Here is a 17,796-nt window from a genome sequence, read left to right on the forward strand (position 1 = left end):
ATGTCATCAATAGGTTCTGTGAAATGGCAATTTTAAGTAAAATGACATATGAGATCATTTTTGCCATAGGCTACTTGATAAAAATAGAAGTTCTTACAGCATATTTCTGGATACAGAAACATCTCCAAACTTCTAATAAAGACCCCAAACGCTTCTAATATTCAACATCAAAATATATGTGAACTATACATACATTTAAGAAAGATAATAGCCCAACCGGGATGGCTCAGCTGGCTGAGCATCATCCTGTCCACCGAAAAGTTGCCTGTTCAACTCCTGGTCAGGGCACATATCTGGGTTTTGGGTTAGCAACCGATCGATGTTTCTTTCTCCCTCTCTCTGTCTCCCTTCCTCTCTCTAAGCATGTCCTTAGGTGAGCATTAAAAAAAAAAAAAAAAAAAAGATTAATAAAAACAAGTAAGATAATGATTTTCCAACTAGCTGATCCCAGCAGTTCAAGGCACAAGGAAGGAACCCACCCTGGACAGGATGTCCTCCCATAGCAAACCACTCACACCCACCACACTCACTCAGATTGGACAGTGTGGACACACCAGCTCACCTCAAGTGCACATCTTTGTGATGTTGGAGGAAACTGAAGTCTCTGAAGAAAACCCACACAGACATGGGGAGAATGTACAAACTTCGCACAAACTGGCCCAACCAAGAATCGATTTTATTTCTTATCATTATAACCAAATGAGGTGAAACAAAACGATGCTATTTAAGGACCTACTGTACACTCTCTAGCTCTTCACACTTCTCAACTGGTCACATTGCTAATTTTTCACAGCGTCCTCACTTTATAAGCATTTTAAATTTGCTTGCATCAGTACCAAATTTACTATTATTATGTTCTGTACTGTATTTTAGTTACTAGTGTACTTATATCTCTTTACAGAACTATTTTATTTATCTCCATACTCTTGTGGCACCTAGTGTCTTCCTGTGAGTGATTAAAAATAAATTTTTAGTTTTGATTTGAGAGAGAGAGGGAGAGAGAAACATTGATTTGTCGTTCCACTTATTTATGCATTCCTTGGCTGATTCTTGCATGTGCCCTGACTGCGCACTGAAGCTGCAACCTTGGTGTATTGGGACGACATTAACCAACTGAGCTACCCTGCCAGGGCTTTCTGCAATTTAACAATTCATATTTGTTGAGGTCTACATGTCATTAATTCAAATATTTTCCATATTATTCCCGTTTTCCCATAAGAAGTATTTCACATCTTGGTAACATTTAACCCAGTGGGACAATTTTGTTCCCCAGAACACATTTGGCAATGTTTAGAGACATTTTTGGTTGTCACAACTTGAGGGTGGGGGGCTGCTACAGACATCTAGTATGCAGGTGCCAAGGGAAGCACCTCCACAACAAAGAATCATTTGGAACAAAACGTCAATAGTCTGAGGTTGGGAAACTGAAATTTAACCAAAGGAATTATTGTTGCACAATTTTTGTTTGTGGCTAAGATCGTCTGTTACTTAAATTAGAATAGTGAATATTTGAGCAGTTTGTGGCAATGACATTGGGATTTTAACCACTTCTGAATGTGTAATTATACTGCCTCCCCAAACAAATGCAACTTTGTGCTTATAATCTCCTTTAAGTTTCTCAAATTTGCTTTTAAGATTTGCATCCTCTAAAAGACTTTATATACATATATAAATATATGTATATGTATACATACACATATACACACCCATATATTTACACATACATTCTAAAAGGCAAACAGATGATAGATATACAGACAAGACAAACTACTTACTTCAAGCAGTGAGCACACAGGTAGAATGGCAAATATTTAATCCAATGAGTTATTTTTTACTTTCTTTAGGACACGTATACCTTGCTGTAAAGCCAAAATTCCTAAGTTTTTATCAATCAATATATAAAACATGAACAAAGCTTTCTTTTGTCATATAGTATCAAATTATGTTCTTTTACTCAATTAGAAATCTCATTTGTCTTTTTTGGAGATCTGCAATATCCTTGGAATAATACACTTTTAAAATTGCTTAAGAAAGACACACAATTTAGCCTGTTTCTTTTTTAAATGCAATCACAATGCAGTCATCCATTTTTGTTTTCAGAAAAGGTATTTTGAATGTTTACAGCATTAAATTTGCTTCCTAAAAAAATTAATGTGTGTAATGGGGGAATGGGATGTGGATAGGTTTTGTCTTATCAGTCTAATGAAGGCTGGCATTCATTTAGCTAATCTGGGTGATAAGAGGAAAACATTCTTTGACAAAGTATGGTGTTTTGGTCACATGTATACCACATAAAGTCAAAAGATTACCTCTATACCTAAACCATATGATCTCTGATATATCAGCTTAGTTTTTTCTTGTTTTCAACATAACTGGACTCTTTTTTAAACATTTATAAATATTAACAATTGGTGAAGTGAGAACATCTTTTGGCACACCTGGGAAACTCATTCAAGAAAATAGTCATCTGTCATATTAAAGATAAATACATAAATGCTTCAAGGATATGAACATGGGGGAGTCATACTAAAACTTTCTACTAACTTGTTATAGTATTAGTAAATCACTCTAATGAACAACTCACATTTATGTTCAGAGTTACTTGGAAATATTACTGGCTGGTCCCTTGTATGGCATTTAATCTAGAAAACTTTTTAAAGTAACTTGGTACCTACTACAATTGTTCTTATTTTCAACATGGAGGGTCCCTCTACTGGGGTAGATTTAACAATGCAAAAATAATTAAAATATGACCACTGCTTTTCCCTACAACTGATGCTAAATTTGTGAATGTTTAAGTTAGTTCATCATTGGAGACCAGCACTTACACTTTCCTAAGGAAAACTCTTCTTATTCATTACCACAGGCAATTAGGAATGGGAATGAGAGAAGCAACACGCACACAAGCATACACATTCCCCATCGTCACTTCCTCCCACGATGGTTTCTGATTGTTAATAGGCAGCAGGAAAATGAACGATTATAATATCTCTTTTGTCATCAGTAAAGAAAATGAGAAGTGGCTATCAATTAACTAAAAATTGAATCATATGGCTCTGAAGAATTTAAGAAATTAAATTTCTTTCAAAAAACATTTTAGTATGTCGAAGTCACTAATAACTTATTAGTTTAGATATTGACTTACAAGGTATACATGATTTACTACCTTAAAATGTAAATAGCCAGCGGGAATATACCTCTTTCCTATGTGAAACTTTAATTAAAATAACAACAAACCCTGAAGTTAGTTCCTAACTTTAAGCTTTAACTTAATTCTCTGTAGCAGAATAAAATCATGAATATTAAGATCCTGGGTCAGAAAACACAGTCTGTTTTGAGTATTTTAGATTTTATTATCTAAAAAAGAAAATCTAAAAATCTTGACTAGCAATTCTAATTTGTAGAGTTTCAAGATATGGGAGAAAAGATTAACTTAAATTTAGAATTTAAAAAATATTTCCAAGTTATAGACTAATGAACTATTGTCATCCTATTTTATAATCTTAATTAAAAAAATGCTGCCCTGGCTGGTGTGGCTCAGTTGGTTGGGTGTCATACCATGCACCAAGAGTGTCGGTTCAGTTCCCGATCAGGACACATGCCCAGGCTGTGAGTTCAATCCCCGGTAGGGGGCGTGGAGGAGGCAGCCCATTGATGTTTTGCTCTCACATCAATGTTTCTCTCTCTCCTTCCCTTCCTCTCTCTCTAAAAGTCAATAAAAAATATTTTAAAAATGCTATTATTTGATTAAACTGTTAAGATAAACAGTAATATAATGTATCTAACCAACAGTAAGTAAATGTCACCACTATTCCTATTAACAATTGATTCCATGGCACAGTGTAAAATGTTCTTCCTGAAAAGACTCTCGCTCAGCTTCTGGCTTCATTCCCTGACCTGACACATCTCTCTACCCCATGTCCACCTATTTCTGACTACTTTTAAGTTCCCAGAACATATGTGCTCTTGAATAACCTCTTCTGCCTTGAAAATTGTCCCTACTTATCTGTCTTTAGGAATCAGTTCAAATGAAACCTCCTATGTGAAGTCTGCCAGTGTCCCCAGAGCGCTGGCTATACCCATACGTTAGCATGTATCAAAATACTGCAACTGTTTGTAAACACGTCTGTCCTTCCCACTACCCACAGGAACAACAAACACACACACACCCCTTTATTTTTGTATCTTCAACATTTAGGTGCTTAATGTTTGTAAAATTACAAACATTTTTTAGGGTACTTTTTCACTAAAAGCCCATCTGTTGAAAGATTTCTTTTTTAACATGTGAGAGTTGAATGTCTATATTCTACAATGTCTACACATTCAAAGATTACCTTACTCCTTCCAAACCAAGTATACTGGACATTTATTTTTCTAAGATTGAATTAATTAATTATATCAAGGAGACCATTTATGAGGTCTAAGGACAAAGGGCACTAACGTCGCACAAGCCTAAGATTGCTAAAAATCTAAAATATATGGAATTTGCTTTAAAGGAGAAAAGAGCAAAAAAATTAACTGTCCTTAAAAAGAATGATTGTATGTTTATCAAACACTCAGCTTCATTTAGGCATTTAATTAAGCCATTTATTGCTTCAAGTGTGTTACCATGAACATTTTGATATACACTCCACAGCAGTAAGGCCTCAATTTCCACCACCTATAAACTGTGAACCCACATTTGTATTTTTAGGTGCCACCAATTGTTACACGAGTTTTGTACAACGAAGATTCTGAATGTGTATTTTGTAATACCAAAAACACTCATTATACCCCTTGGTGTAAATGTCATAATGAATACTAATAGTTGGCTACATTTTTTTTGATGAGGTAGTTCCACGTCTGGCTATATGAGATATTAACAGGTTCCGCCCATTATTAAATAACTGCACAAAGTTTTGGTTTTCTTCTTTATACATGCTTCATAAAATATTCTATCTTTGAGTTTAAGATTTGTCAAAATGTTTTCTGAGTGATTTGGTAAGCAGTGGAATTCACATACTGAAAAGGGCTGTAGCAGCTGGAAATAGCGATGTTCCTGATTCTGACAAGGAACGTTCTCTTAAAATAAGGCTGTATTTAAGGCTTTATCCTTTGACCAATTCCTATGATACAAATAAGTTTTGAAAAATCATTATATATAATTAGAACATTAAACACTAAGCATCTCCAGGCAACATGCTGATAGGCTAATGGAATACTACATTATATATTATTTCTTAAAGGTTTATAAAATCTCCATGAAATACTGAGTACCAACAAATCATGACACTTGTGATACTATGAAATCATGATAACTAACAAATGAACCAAACTTAGCTTTAAGGGCTGTCCAGTTATAAAATCAGACTGCAGCAGCTCAGAATTGTGGAATGGCAAAGCTGGAAGAGACCTTTGAAATCCCCTATCTAACTCATACCCTTTGGGTAGCATTGCATAGATTTCACAGTTTTCTGAATAGGTTCTAAGAGACTCATAAATAGTTTTCATTAAAGCAAAACTCTGATGGACCCAGTAAGTTTTGATATAAAAAATATGATATAAGTATTTTAAAAGCTTTAAGGATTTTTTCTACCGACCTGACTCCATAGAATGCAGAATTTACAATTTGAATAGCACCTATAGAATAAAACCTTAGAAGTGCTTTAGAGACTTCCTTCAGCTAGCATCACCCTAGTTTAATAATGCCCAGTTATTAAAAATTTGAATTAACTGTCATACCAGCATGTGGTAAAATAAAAAATAGAAATGAATTTTAAGCTCCAATCCAGTGGGCTGCTTTACTTAAACTGGCCACGCTGCCACAAGTGAAACATCTATAACCATTATTTTCATTTTATCTGCTGTAATTAGACTTCTTTCATGTCCCTCCAACTGAAGGAAAAGCCAGAGAGATGATCTAAAAAAATACATTTGCATTTCAAATTTACATTAAAAATGTCTTTCCCTTATTTTCACATCACAAATTCTAAGTATTATTAAAGAAATCACAGATTAAACAGCTTTCTGTGTCCTGGGCCTCAGTCTTTTCTAGATTATGAAAACTGGAATTTAATTGTAATTGAGAAATTTTCATTAAGTGTGTAAAGTATAAATACAAATAATTTTTTAAAAACTTTATTTTAACACCTAATACAATTCCAATTTTAAGGATTACTTGCACAAAAAAATAAACACATTTGGTATAAAAATGTATCACTTTAATACCCTTTTCCCTTCGGCCCCTCCCCTCCCACCCTCATGAACTGCACTCTGTCTGGATGTAGAAACATATAAAGACTAATGGCACAGATTCGTTTTTAACTACAGGAGTTTCTGTTTATGTACCCAGGTACTCTAGAGGACACCAGCTCACTTTATCACATGAACCATTTCCTTCAGCCTGCTGAATGTAGCTTCACAAAGAAACAAAGCTTATTATAAAGGCATTTAAAAAACCATTATCATAAATGCTTTTTAGAAGCACTAACTTTTTTTTTAACCATTTATATACAGTGTTACATAAACAGCTCTGGAGTACAGTACATGCAGCAGAACATACCTGTTGAATATAAAATACTTTTCTTAAAATCTTCATCGTTGGAATTCTTTGAAGTCTAAATTATAGAATGCCCATTACTTTATGAAAATGGCTGAGGAATACAAATGTCTGCATATGTTGGCCACTGAAATAATCCAAGGCTAACTGGAATAATATTCATAGCACACCAGGAGTGCATAAATAATTTACTTACATTATTAAAATACAACCCATAAAATTCAAGTTCAAGATCTTACAGGATTGTCTATGTAAATCCTTTAAGTGGTTGCCTGGAAATGCACTGTATCTTCTCTTTCTTCTTTTTTAAAGTCCTATATAAAATGTTTAATTGAAGTTTTATTCTTTCTCAAATGAAATGAAAACCTTTATTTGTGCCGACTGCCTCTCCTCTTCATGGCAGCAGTACACTGTGGACAGTACCATTTTCCTTTTGGTGCTTCTGTCAGTCCAACACATCCATAATGGAACCATTCGATAGGACACTAGAAAGCAAAATTGCAAAGAAGTCATCTTTAGTTCCTTTAAAGATTAGGGAGTATATTAAAATGTGTCCATTAGACCAAATATTAATTAGATTAATGGAAACAGAATGTTTAGATCTAGAAGCTGATTTATAAATCAAATGATCCAACTGAACAAGCTTCAGAGATGAGGAAAGAGAGACACAGAAAAATTATGCATCTTTGTTAACTGAGGTTTGTGTAATCTATTCCCATAATCCTAAATAATTAACTAAAATTCACTAATTTTCATTTTCTTGGAGAGTAAGTTGATGCTAAGTTTTAAAGACAAGAAGAAGTGAGAATGGGCCTCTTATGTAGAAAGTAAATGTATTTCAAAGATTTTACTTAATATTCAGCCTCGCCCAGCCGGGTGTGGCTCAGCGGTTGAGAGTTGACCTAGGATCCAGGTGATCGGGGTTCAATTCCCGGTCAGGGCACATGCCCGGGGTGCGGCTGCAGCTGATCAATGACTCTCTCTTCATTGATGTTTCTATCTCTCTCTCTCCTTCTCCTTTCCTCTCTCTGAAATCCATAAAGATGTATTTAATATTCAGCCTTATTCACTCCCAAGGAGCTACTTGTAATTAAAGACAAAGGAATGCCCTGGTTTTCCCTTTTGGGTATACCCATTCATAGATATGCAGAGGAAAAGTACTGTACTCTGCAATATAGTAGGCAGTTCTACACTTCCATAGAAAATCTTAGCGTTCAGATGAGTGTAACTGGGAATGAGGGAGATCAGAATATGACAGAGCATTCACTGAACTCTTATTCATCATTTCCACTAACTGCCCAGAGGACAGTTTCCAATGGTGTTCTTTAACTGTTTGGGCAATGTTGTATTACAATAATCACAAACAGCTCACAAGCGATTCTAAAGAAGGAAGTAGAAGGAGGGTCTTTCTCTATGTGAACAAGTTTTTGGGACCGTCAGGTCAGGGAAAGTCCAAATTTTAATGCACCTAGCCAACCCTGCTCAATCTTCACGTTGTTAAAAAATTTAAATCTCTTAGTATCCGGACATTCTTGAGTAGGATTTCTATAGAATTCAGAGTTGTTACCCCTTTGGAGTAAAAAATGGACAAGAGTTATATGAAAGTAAGGAGGGAGTGGAAATTACTAAACAAACATATTCTCAGCATTCAATAAAAGCGTATCTTTGACCAAAATTAAGCTTTCAAAAGAAAGAGCAATTTCAAACCTTTTATTTTTTATATCAGGAGTGATTTTTTTTATATCAGTTGACACCTGTAGAGTAGAGCAGGACATACTACACTAATGGGAGGAAAATAATCTCACATTAGATCCTCAACATTCCCACCCTTCACCTGAGCATCATGCTTCTTGAAAGAATATACTGTTTTTGAGTTCCAATTCTTCATTGTGATAAGTGAACTGGATTCTAGTAAACACAATATTCTTTAGCAGAGGGGAAGGGGGGTATTTCTAATTTTCATTCAACATAACATGTTTTTGAGAAATATCTGCATAAAACCATAAAATTATCTTTAAAAGTTAGGGAACACATTAATGGACACTATCCTATTTTGGAGAGGAATATTCTAGCATTAATATGACATAATTAACATAACTGCAAACTGTTTTCTTAGACTGAAAGACATAGTAAATAAAAATATTCAAGTAATAATATGTGATTTTTTTCATTCCTAAATAGAAAAATTTAATACTTACATCTTGGTTATCACAGCCCACCATCTCACCATAGGATACCTAGTTTAAAAAAACAGTCTTATTATAACTATATAATAAGCACCTACATCCAAATTAATTGTTTATGATACTGTTAGAAAATAGAAATACACTGAATATACAACCACAATAAGAAAGAGGGTATACAGATTTAAAGCTCATATATTTTTTCTAAAAAAGACTTTACAGGGGCACAGAGATGCACAGAAATTATGTGCTCTTTGAAAGCATGAAAGAACTTGCTCCTAAAATCACCTCGCCGTGGGAGTCACCTTTCTGGGTGTTTCCTTTTGTAAAGACTTTAAGTTTCTTTTTTGGTTACTCACCTACTTAAGTGTTGTTTTTTTGTCATGTTAGGTCATTTATATTTTAGCAGTCAACAGTCCATTTCATTGAAACTTCTAAACTTATTATTTATTATATGTCCTTTTTCATTTTTCTTTTTGCTGTTCCTAATTCTTGAATTCACTGAAGTTCTCAATGGACTGAATAATTTTTCAGAAAAGGGTAACTAGATGGCATACTTTCTGATTCTATGCACATAAACAATAACTCCTTTGGGTAACAATTTCTTTGGGGGACACTCAGATTTCTCCCTCAAAGCTCTACATATGTACTTCATCAACTTATAGTTTTTAGAGTTATGGAAGAGAAATTGTGGGTGAGTCTGATTTTGTTCTTTATGTGGCCTACTTATATTGCCCAGGTTTTTACAGGATATTCTTCCTTAACCCAGGAACAGAATCACCAGCACCTTCGTCATGGATTACCCAATCTCCAGAACTGTGAGAAATAAACTTCTGCTCTTTAATCCATGCAGTCTGTGGTATACTATTATGGCAACAGGGGCGGACTAAGGCAGTATATGCGTGTGGGGTATATAGTAGTGGTCCATCAAAATGTTTAGTTACAGGTTACATCTGAGGGCTGAGATTATGGTTGACATACATGTTTCTTTATACTCTTTGTATTTCCAACAAACATTATTTTTATAAGCAGGAGAAAATTGTACAAAACAAAAAAAAAGCAAGGGTATTTTAACTGGAGTAAAAATAGCACCTAAAAAAAATGAAATTGCTCTTTTTCCCAGTTTGTTCAGACTATGCTTTTATAGACATATGCCAGACTTTTACCTGATTACAAATGCAGTATCGTGGTTCATTTGGGTCGTAAGTCCAGTCAACCTGACTATTTGAATCAGATTCTGGTACTACTGTTGTTTGTTGAGAGATTTCCTGTACGACAGTTGACGATGAAGAACATGACGACAAGGAAGAGGAGGAGGAGGAGGAGGAGGACTGCTGGCTTGAAGACTTGTTGTTGTTTCTGAAAAAATAGTGTCAGTTTTATTTGCTCAGCATCCAAAAGTTAGCTGAGAATAACTCCTAAATAAAAGTGGTATGAAATGAAATCCAATGTATAAATTAATGTTTAAGACCAAATTAATCTGTTAAAACAGATTTAAAAGCAAAATTGTTTAGAACAACAAAGAGCAACATTTTTCATAATGGTTTATTTTTGTTTGACATTTTTTGTTCTCTGGAGAATAAAGGCATTCAAAAGAAAATTTTTTCAAAATATTTCAAAGTTTTTAAAACAATTTTTTAATCAGTTACTATTTACTATTGACTTAAATTGCAGGCAATACCTTTAAGAATTAGTATTAGTTATGGCTCCCTTACAGACAGTCTTTGTATTTTTAAGCACACTGAATACTCTTCATCAAAATCTAAAACACAAATATATATACAAAAGCATTTGGTGAAAATGATCATGACCGTCAACCAATGTGTGAATACTTACCAGTGCAGGACAGAAAACCAAGAGTTTTAAAATTCACAAGAAATTTACCATTATCTGTATGCTAATTAAATTTTTAAAACACAGAAATTTATCACCAGCAGTTATAATAAATTTGGGTCAATAAGATGAATTAACTTTTAAAATACTTAGCACTTTTGTGGTAATTCTACATTGATCGTTCTTTTAGGGACTTGCTCGCAAAAATAGAATACATTAAAAGATTATAATACAATTAGGTAACTAATTCTGTAGGCCTAGCCAGAACTTTCATTATGTATGAACACCTAGCATATGCAGGTACTTAGGACAGACATTGCCAAATATCATTACATTTTCATATTTAAAGTTCATACATCCTAAGAGTGTCACATATAAAATCTAGAGATACTTTCATAATTTCAATTTTGGGGATATAAGACCAAGAATTAAGACACCTTGTTCTTAATCAAAATGAAGAATCTTATTTAAAAACAAAAAATTCCCAATATAATTTGTATTTTATGTATTAATTTACCTAAAACACATGACAAAATAAGGGGTTATAAATGAAGAAAGTTTCATAAAATGGTTTATTCTAATGAACAAAAGAAAGTAAACAGAAATAATTTACCAATTTAAGAATCTAGAAAAATTAAAGAATCTTAACCCTTTTTAAAGACTTCACCCCTTCAGAGTATGGCAGTGTCAATGACCACGTCACGTCTTCTACCTCTCCAAAGTTCACCCTGATCCCTTATATGCTGCCTTTGTTTACCATATGAAAGCCCAGTGGATGCCACGCTGACTGCACACTTGGTCAAGGTACAGAGCTCCTGTGACGGTAAGACTTACTTGCTCTTTCTCCCGCTCCGTGAGTCTGCAGCTGCTGCACTGGCATTCTGTGTCAACGTAGTCATAAGTGCTGAAGACGATGAATAGCCAGCTGTTTCCCTGGGCATTGAAAATTCTTTTCCCAGCTGAAAGTCATTATTTTTAAATGCTTCATAACTGGCTTTTAAACTTGATGTTCTTCGGCCCTCTTTCATCTTGAATAGACATTCATTGATAGTATTAATATACATAAATATGTAGATTTTCTTTCTCAGGTGTTACTAGTTACAAGATCATTTTGGTTTAACCAATACTACTTTATTTTGTTTAAACCATTTTCATCACTGTAGTTTTAAGCTGTTTTATATAAAGAATTTAGAATCAGTTTTTACACAGTTATGGAGTAACTACAGGATCGGTAACTTAATTTGGAATGGAGACAAACTGTACAGAAGTGAATCAATTCAAGGCAACCTGAGTTCTGATGCTAGAGAGAAAGCCCTGGAACTGGCAGAGAGAAACAAATAGTATCCTAGCAGGTGCTAGGATAATTCTAGCAGGTCAAGAATATGGACATCATGAGCAATTATTGTGAGAAGGAATCTGCATGAGGTTGTATGAATATATTTTTTTACTTTTCATTATCAATCAAGTAACTTCTACATGTTCATTTCACTAAATAAAGTGTCAGATATCATAAAACTATGATTTAAAATGAAACTATACAATTAAGAAAACTTTCTGTTCACACCCATTTGTTTCTACTACAGTTTGCCAATATTTTGAACAAAACTAAACACTGTATTCCCAAACCTTTTCCTTTTTTCACCTGAGCTGTAGCTTGAACTGCTTGAGCTGCTGCCATGGTAATTGCCCCTGCACCAGTTCCTGAAGATAATGAGCCGATGTTATAGGACGCCAGAGGCTGGGAGGAATTCACATTGTAAGCATTGTTGGAAGAGGCTGTAGAATTATTGTTTCGACAACCTGTGTAGAATTAAAGAATAAATAGAAATGGTCAGAGAAAACATAATGTGTGTTTAAGTAAGCGTTCTGACTTTAATAATATAACACATTTCAGACTTATCCACACAGTAACAATGTAATATGTTAACGTAAATAAAACTGCTTTTGATACCAGAAATAACAAAAAAACATACATTTCTCACCACAGATATAATCATTAATTTAAAATTTTCATGTAACTATAAAATTTTCATGTCATATTTTTCCTTTTTATTCTTTTTCCTTATGTAGACTTTAACCAGGTAAAGAATCTGTATGATTCATTAACCCTGAATGCTTTCATTTCCCCTTAATTTAACACAAATAAGCAAAAGCAACCAATCATATTTAAGAAATATACTTACCTAGTGTATTTTCCTTAGAGGCATCTGATGTTAGGGTAGATAGAAGAGCTTCAGATTTAAACTTCTTTTCAGGAATATGATCTGTTGTCGTATGGTGAGAAGTTGGGTTATACTTTCTTTCTGCATATAAATAAAGAATCCATGTGTTTTTTAACTTTAGAGAACTATGGACAAGGCATAATACTTCCATCTAGTTATAAACTGGTACAGTTATGATCTGAGTTCCTCATGAAATACAGAACATTATGTTTTCTTAGAAGACAGGACAAGCAGAACTCTGTGTGCCACATGTTTTATCAAGAGCTGACTGCTTAGACATTTAAAAAAAATCCCACTTCAGTAGCAAAGTATTGAAGATAATCCATGATACACAATGGTTTCACATGTAGCACAAGGGAAATTCTGTTGTGAAAACATTATCTACAATTTAGATAAGTTTTCAATCAACCCTTCTTTCATGTCAAATTGATCTGTCAAAAAATGCAAATAGTTATCAAGCCACCTGACTAACCATTCAGTCACTAAATGAAACTTTATTATATGCCAAACAGTAGACTAAGCACTGAGAAGCAAGAATGAAAAATACAAAGAGCCTGTCATTAAGTACTTTATTATTTAGCTAAGTTGTAACACTCCCGAGAGAGAATCAGGTATTTGTATGTAGGAAGTATATGCTGTCCTTAGTACCACACACTCTTCCTGTATGGATTCTAGGGAAAAACAGATTCCCCATTTCCAAATCAAATATGCTTTTCCCAAGTGAAGAAGAGAAGTCTGCCAATAATTGCAATGAAAACTATATATCTAATAAAAAGAAGGGAAAGATACTTATTTTACAATCAGTTGGGTAGCTCTAATAAAAGAGAATATACAGGTAACGTGAGTTTTTAATTGTATTTAAAATTTTATTTGCACTAAACTAAACTTACTTTCCACTGGAGTATGTGAATGAGCATGGTGATTGTTCACTGGCTGTGAAGGAGTATCTAACTCCAAAGATCCTGAAAGAGAAAAAAAGGCACAGGGATTCATTGCCATTAACTGTCACCACAGAACTTTACATGTCAATCAACTACAGGTACTGTGTACCCTCACCTAGCAGAGAACTAGCAAACTCTGATGCATATGCCTGTATCATTTTAGTCAAATATTGCCAATTTTATCCTGAACCAATTTCATACTTTCTGTAAACAATAAGTAACCCATTTCTCAATAGTCATCTTAAATACAAAACAGGTCAAGGCATGCTAATATCTAATAAGGGAACTCATGACAGTAGGTACCACATAAGTGGATGAATGGATATTGTAACTCCATTACTGATAAGAGCTGAAAAACTCAACCTAGTTTTACTGAGTTGAAGACTTTTCCATGGGAGATCCTAAACTATTAAGCAATGGGACATTATTATACTAAAGAAAATTCTTTAATCATTAAAATGACATAAGATAGTACTGTGGAAAGGGAAACATAGACTCTCCACTGCCAAGCTTTAAAATATTTTTAAAGAAATATTCTGGGTTTATTTTGATCCCTTGAGATGAAATTGTGGCACGGCATAGTGTGGAACAGTTTTTATATCTTATCTAATTTAGTTTCATTTGTCTGTATCCTTATGAGGATGCTTCATGAACCTTCCTGAAGTACTGAATAGGCATGAATTATCGTTACTCACAGCTATTACAGCATGTCAAAAAAAATAATAATAAAAGCAACTAAAAGATATTTTATTTTGTCTCAAAATACTTATTATCTTCAGATAGGGTTCCCCCAGAATAAAAGTATCACAAACAAATTAGATGAACATCTAAATTGATGGATCCACTTTTGAATACAAAATACAACTATAGATACCAAGATGGATTTGTACCTGGCTGCTTCTCTAGTTGACAGAAGTATATCAACAGAGTATATTAACAGAGATAAATAACCTAACTCTGTAAAGAAACCTTTCCTGTGTGTGTGTAGAAATATATACATGTTCTTGACACTGAAATACATCAAGAAAAAAAGATGTTTGAATCCTTTAACTAAATTCTAGTAGAAATCAGCCATAATTCTGATTTTGTTCACTAATATATATCAGATATCTACTGTGGGCTTAGCACCACACTATATGCTTTTATGGACATTATCTATTTAGGTTGGAAGAAATGCTAAATTAGTTAAAGAAAAAAAGCTCACATCTCCATTTTTGGGAAGTCTCCTTAGTTAAATCCAAGAAGTGATAAGGGTAAACTACAGCAAGAGATCAAGTTGAGCCTTGCAAAGAAATATTAAAATGGCTTCTTGCTGATACAAGAAAGTTTAGAAAGACTGTTTTGTTCTTACTACTCATCTTACTAGCATATATGCATATTAAAAAATGGAATGACTTAATATGTTATTTTCATAGTGAGTGAATGAATATCCTGTTATCTCTATGCATTTCCATGACTCAAACAGTTGGAACTGCCAAGGTCCAAGATCTCCGACTGGTTGCCACCATCCACGGGAAGTGCAGGATCTGAGAAGTCTCTGTGGGTCAAGTGTCTCCTCAGTGATTTGCATACATACTGTCCAACATTGATGGAAAACTGTAAATTTTACTTACGCCTCTCTAATATTTCTGTAATTCCAGCATTATCAGCTTCCAGCTCCATTTTAAACTTAGCCAGTTCCTGGTCCAGCTTTCTCAAGTGTCGATCTACCTGTTTCAAAGAAGATCAAAGATAACCACCAAAATTTGGGACCCTATTAAAGTGTCAGTTCAATGAGGAAAACTACATCTTTGTTTCTGTTAATGAATCTGTTTTGCATCCGTTAGCAGATCAATTAACCTATACCTCAGGTTTTTAATCTATAAAATGAGGAAGCTGGCTAAATAATCTCCCAAGTCCCCTTTAATAAATTTTAAGTTTTAAGAAAGCATAATTGCAGTTTGTTAGAAAATGTTTGAAAAAAGTGGACATAAAAACTAAAGCAAAGATGATATTAGGGATTTGGGGGAAGGGGAAGCACAGGAAGGCTAGTAACTTTTCATAGTGTGCCCTGGATTATTTTTAGCCTAATCTCATCCTATTTATAACAAGGCCATCCACACTGCCATACCACATCATTGTTATTTAGAATGAGTAATGAAAGATCCTCAGTCTACAGCCAAAGAAGCTATGATATTCTATACATACACATCTCTAAGGCAGGAAAATGGACCATTATACTTGTAAACATTTATGAAAGGGTTGAAACAAAAGGAGATTTTAGCCAGAGAATTCCATTCCCCAAAGAGCCTAGTTAAAATGTTTTTTTTTGGTAAAACTATTACCCTTGTAAGGGTGGTAAATTTTATTTTCTCATTCACCTAGAAATCCTTTGACTGATTTCAGAAAATTATATGACACCTCAAACTAGCAACAAGTCTTCATTTATTTTTTATTTTTTAAAAATAAGTTTTTATTGATTTTAGAGAGAGAGGAAGAGAGAGGGAGAGAGAGATAGAAACATTGATGAGACAGACACATCAACATTGATCAGCTGCCTCCTGCATGCCCCTGCTGGGGATGGAGCCCGCAACCTGGGCATGTGTTCTGACTGGGAATCTAACCAGCGGCATCCTGGTGCATGGGTAGATGCTTAACCACTGAGCTACACTGGACAGCCTTCATTTATTTTTTTAAGCTTAATATTAAATATTTTATCAAATGTAATACTTTAAAGTCAAACCAAAAAAATCATGAATTCTTTGAAAAATATTCTATGTTACATTATTGACAACCTCTTTTTTCAAACTCTAATTTGCCACAGGATCATTGTTATAATTAGTAACTTTCTTATAAATATCAAAATGTCTATGACACATTATAAGAGCAAAAACTTTAAGTAAGAATTTCAATTAAATAATGTATATCTAAAATAAGGGGAAAGGGAAGAAAAGTAGCAAAAGACAATTTGTGTGTGTTAGATACCAGGTAATGTGCTTGGTGCATTAGATGGTCTATCTTTTCTAGCCCTCCCTCTTATCTTTTGAGATAAGTTATTACTGTTTCTATTTCAAAAGAAGAAATTAAGGTTCACAGGGGTTAAGTAACATTCCCCAAATCAACAGATAATGCATTACAGAAATGAGATTTAACTCTGATCTATATGTAATAAATTGTGTTTCACCATTTATGGCTAACATTGTGCTCTGAACTTGTTTATGCAGAAGCCAACTGTTTTTTTTTTAACTCAGAGTAAGAACTGAATTTGAAAAAACAGCAATATTGTCCTATTATTTTTATTTTGTATATTAACAGCAACCATTGGGGTGTTGGTTTGTGATTTTTCAGTATTTTAAAGCCGAATTATTCCTCCATCTTCACACATAAGTTATTGTTAAGAGCTTGGTTCAAGTTATAATTACAATATTTAAAATCCTATAGAGTCACACATTATGGACACTTGCTCCTATTCAAAAACCTGCAGGTAATTTAGCATCCTTTAAAGGAATCTCCTTTCCAAAATAAAGTGTGAACACAGACCTCAGTTATTCAAGAATATATTTTACATTGTCAAAACTTAATCTCAAGGGAAATCAGAAAAAATACTCATATTTAAATTCCAAGACCATTTAATCCACCACCTTTCTTACCTACAATTATACTACTAATAAATACTGAGTTCTATTGTGGGCTTGGTCCTGGGTTACTTGGAGGATACATGAAGTATGAGAGAATCCCTGCCTTCATAGTAATTAGAATTTAGCTAACAAGTCAAGATTTATATAAGATTTTTAGTATAATAAAGGTTTAAAATATATCTATACCCTAGCTGTAACAAATAAGCAATCCCTGAAAAAGGGTCAGAAGTAGCACCTAAAAGAAAAAATATAACACTGGGCAGTACAGACACAAAAGAAGCATGAATGTTTTAGTGAACTACGGATTGTATTCAAATAGACAGAGAAAGGAGTATTAATTAGACTATAAAGAGACAGGAAGACAAACAGGATTCTTAGAGAGAAAGAAAGTAAAGTAGGTTATGGCCTATAGTAGGTATAGTATAGAGAGGCAGAGTGTTGGAACCTTGGTTGGGAAAGCGG

At 33.9% G+C, this 17,796-nt stretch overlaps 1 protein-coding gene across 2 annotated transcripts in view; it reads right to left on the reverse strand.

The window, feature by feature from the left end:
• Positions 1-4,573: 4,573 nt before the first annotated feature.
• ING3 (inhibitor of growth family member 3) overlaps positions 4,574-17,796 on the reverse strand; it is a 36,880-nt gene continuing 23,657 nt past the window's right edge. For both annotated transcript variants that reach the window (XM_016213383.2, XM_087821048.1), the window contains 8 exons: positions 15,331-15,427; positions 13,667-13,738; positions 12,738-12,857; positions 12,197-12,354; positions 11,389-11,582; positions 9,888-10,080; positions 8,737-8,775; positions 4,574-7,023 (listed from right to left, as the gene is read on the reverse strand). In XM_016213383.2, the coding sequence (XP_016068869.1) occupies positions 6,907-7,023; positions 8,737-8,775; positions 9,888-10,080; positions 11,389-11,582; positions 12,197-12,354; positions 12,738-12,857; positions 13,667-13,738; positions 15,331-15,427 (990 nt within the window). In that variant the 3' untranslated portion in view covers positions 4,574-6,906. The remainder of the gene's footprint in view (positions 7,024-8,736; positions 8,776-9,887; positions 10,081-11,388; positions 11,583-12,196; positions 12,355-12,737; positions 12,858-13,666; positions 13,739-15,330; positions 15,428-17,796) is intronic.

This window comes from Miniopterus natalensis, chromosome 10 (genome assembly GCF_054644295.1).
Source record: "Miniopterus natalensis isolate mMinNat1 chromosome 10, mMinNat1.hap1, whole genome shotgun sequence".
Taxonomy (NCBI): Eukaryota; Metazoa; Chordata; class Mammalia; order Chiroptera; family Miniopteridae; genus Miniopterus; species Miniopterus natalensis.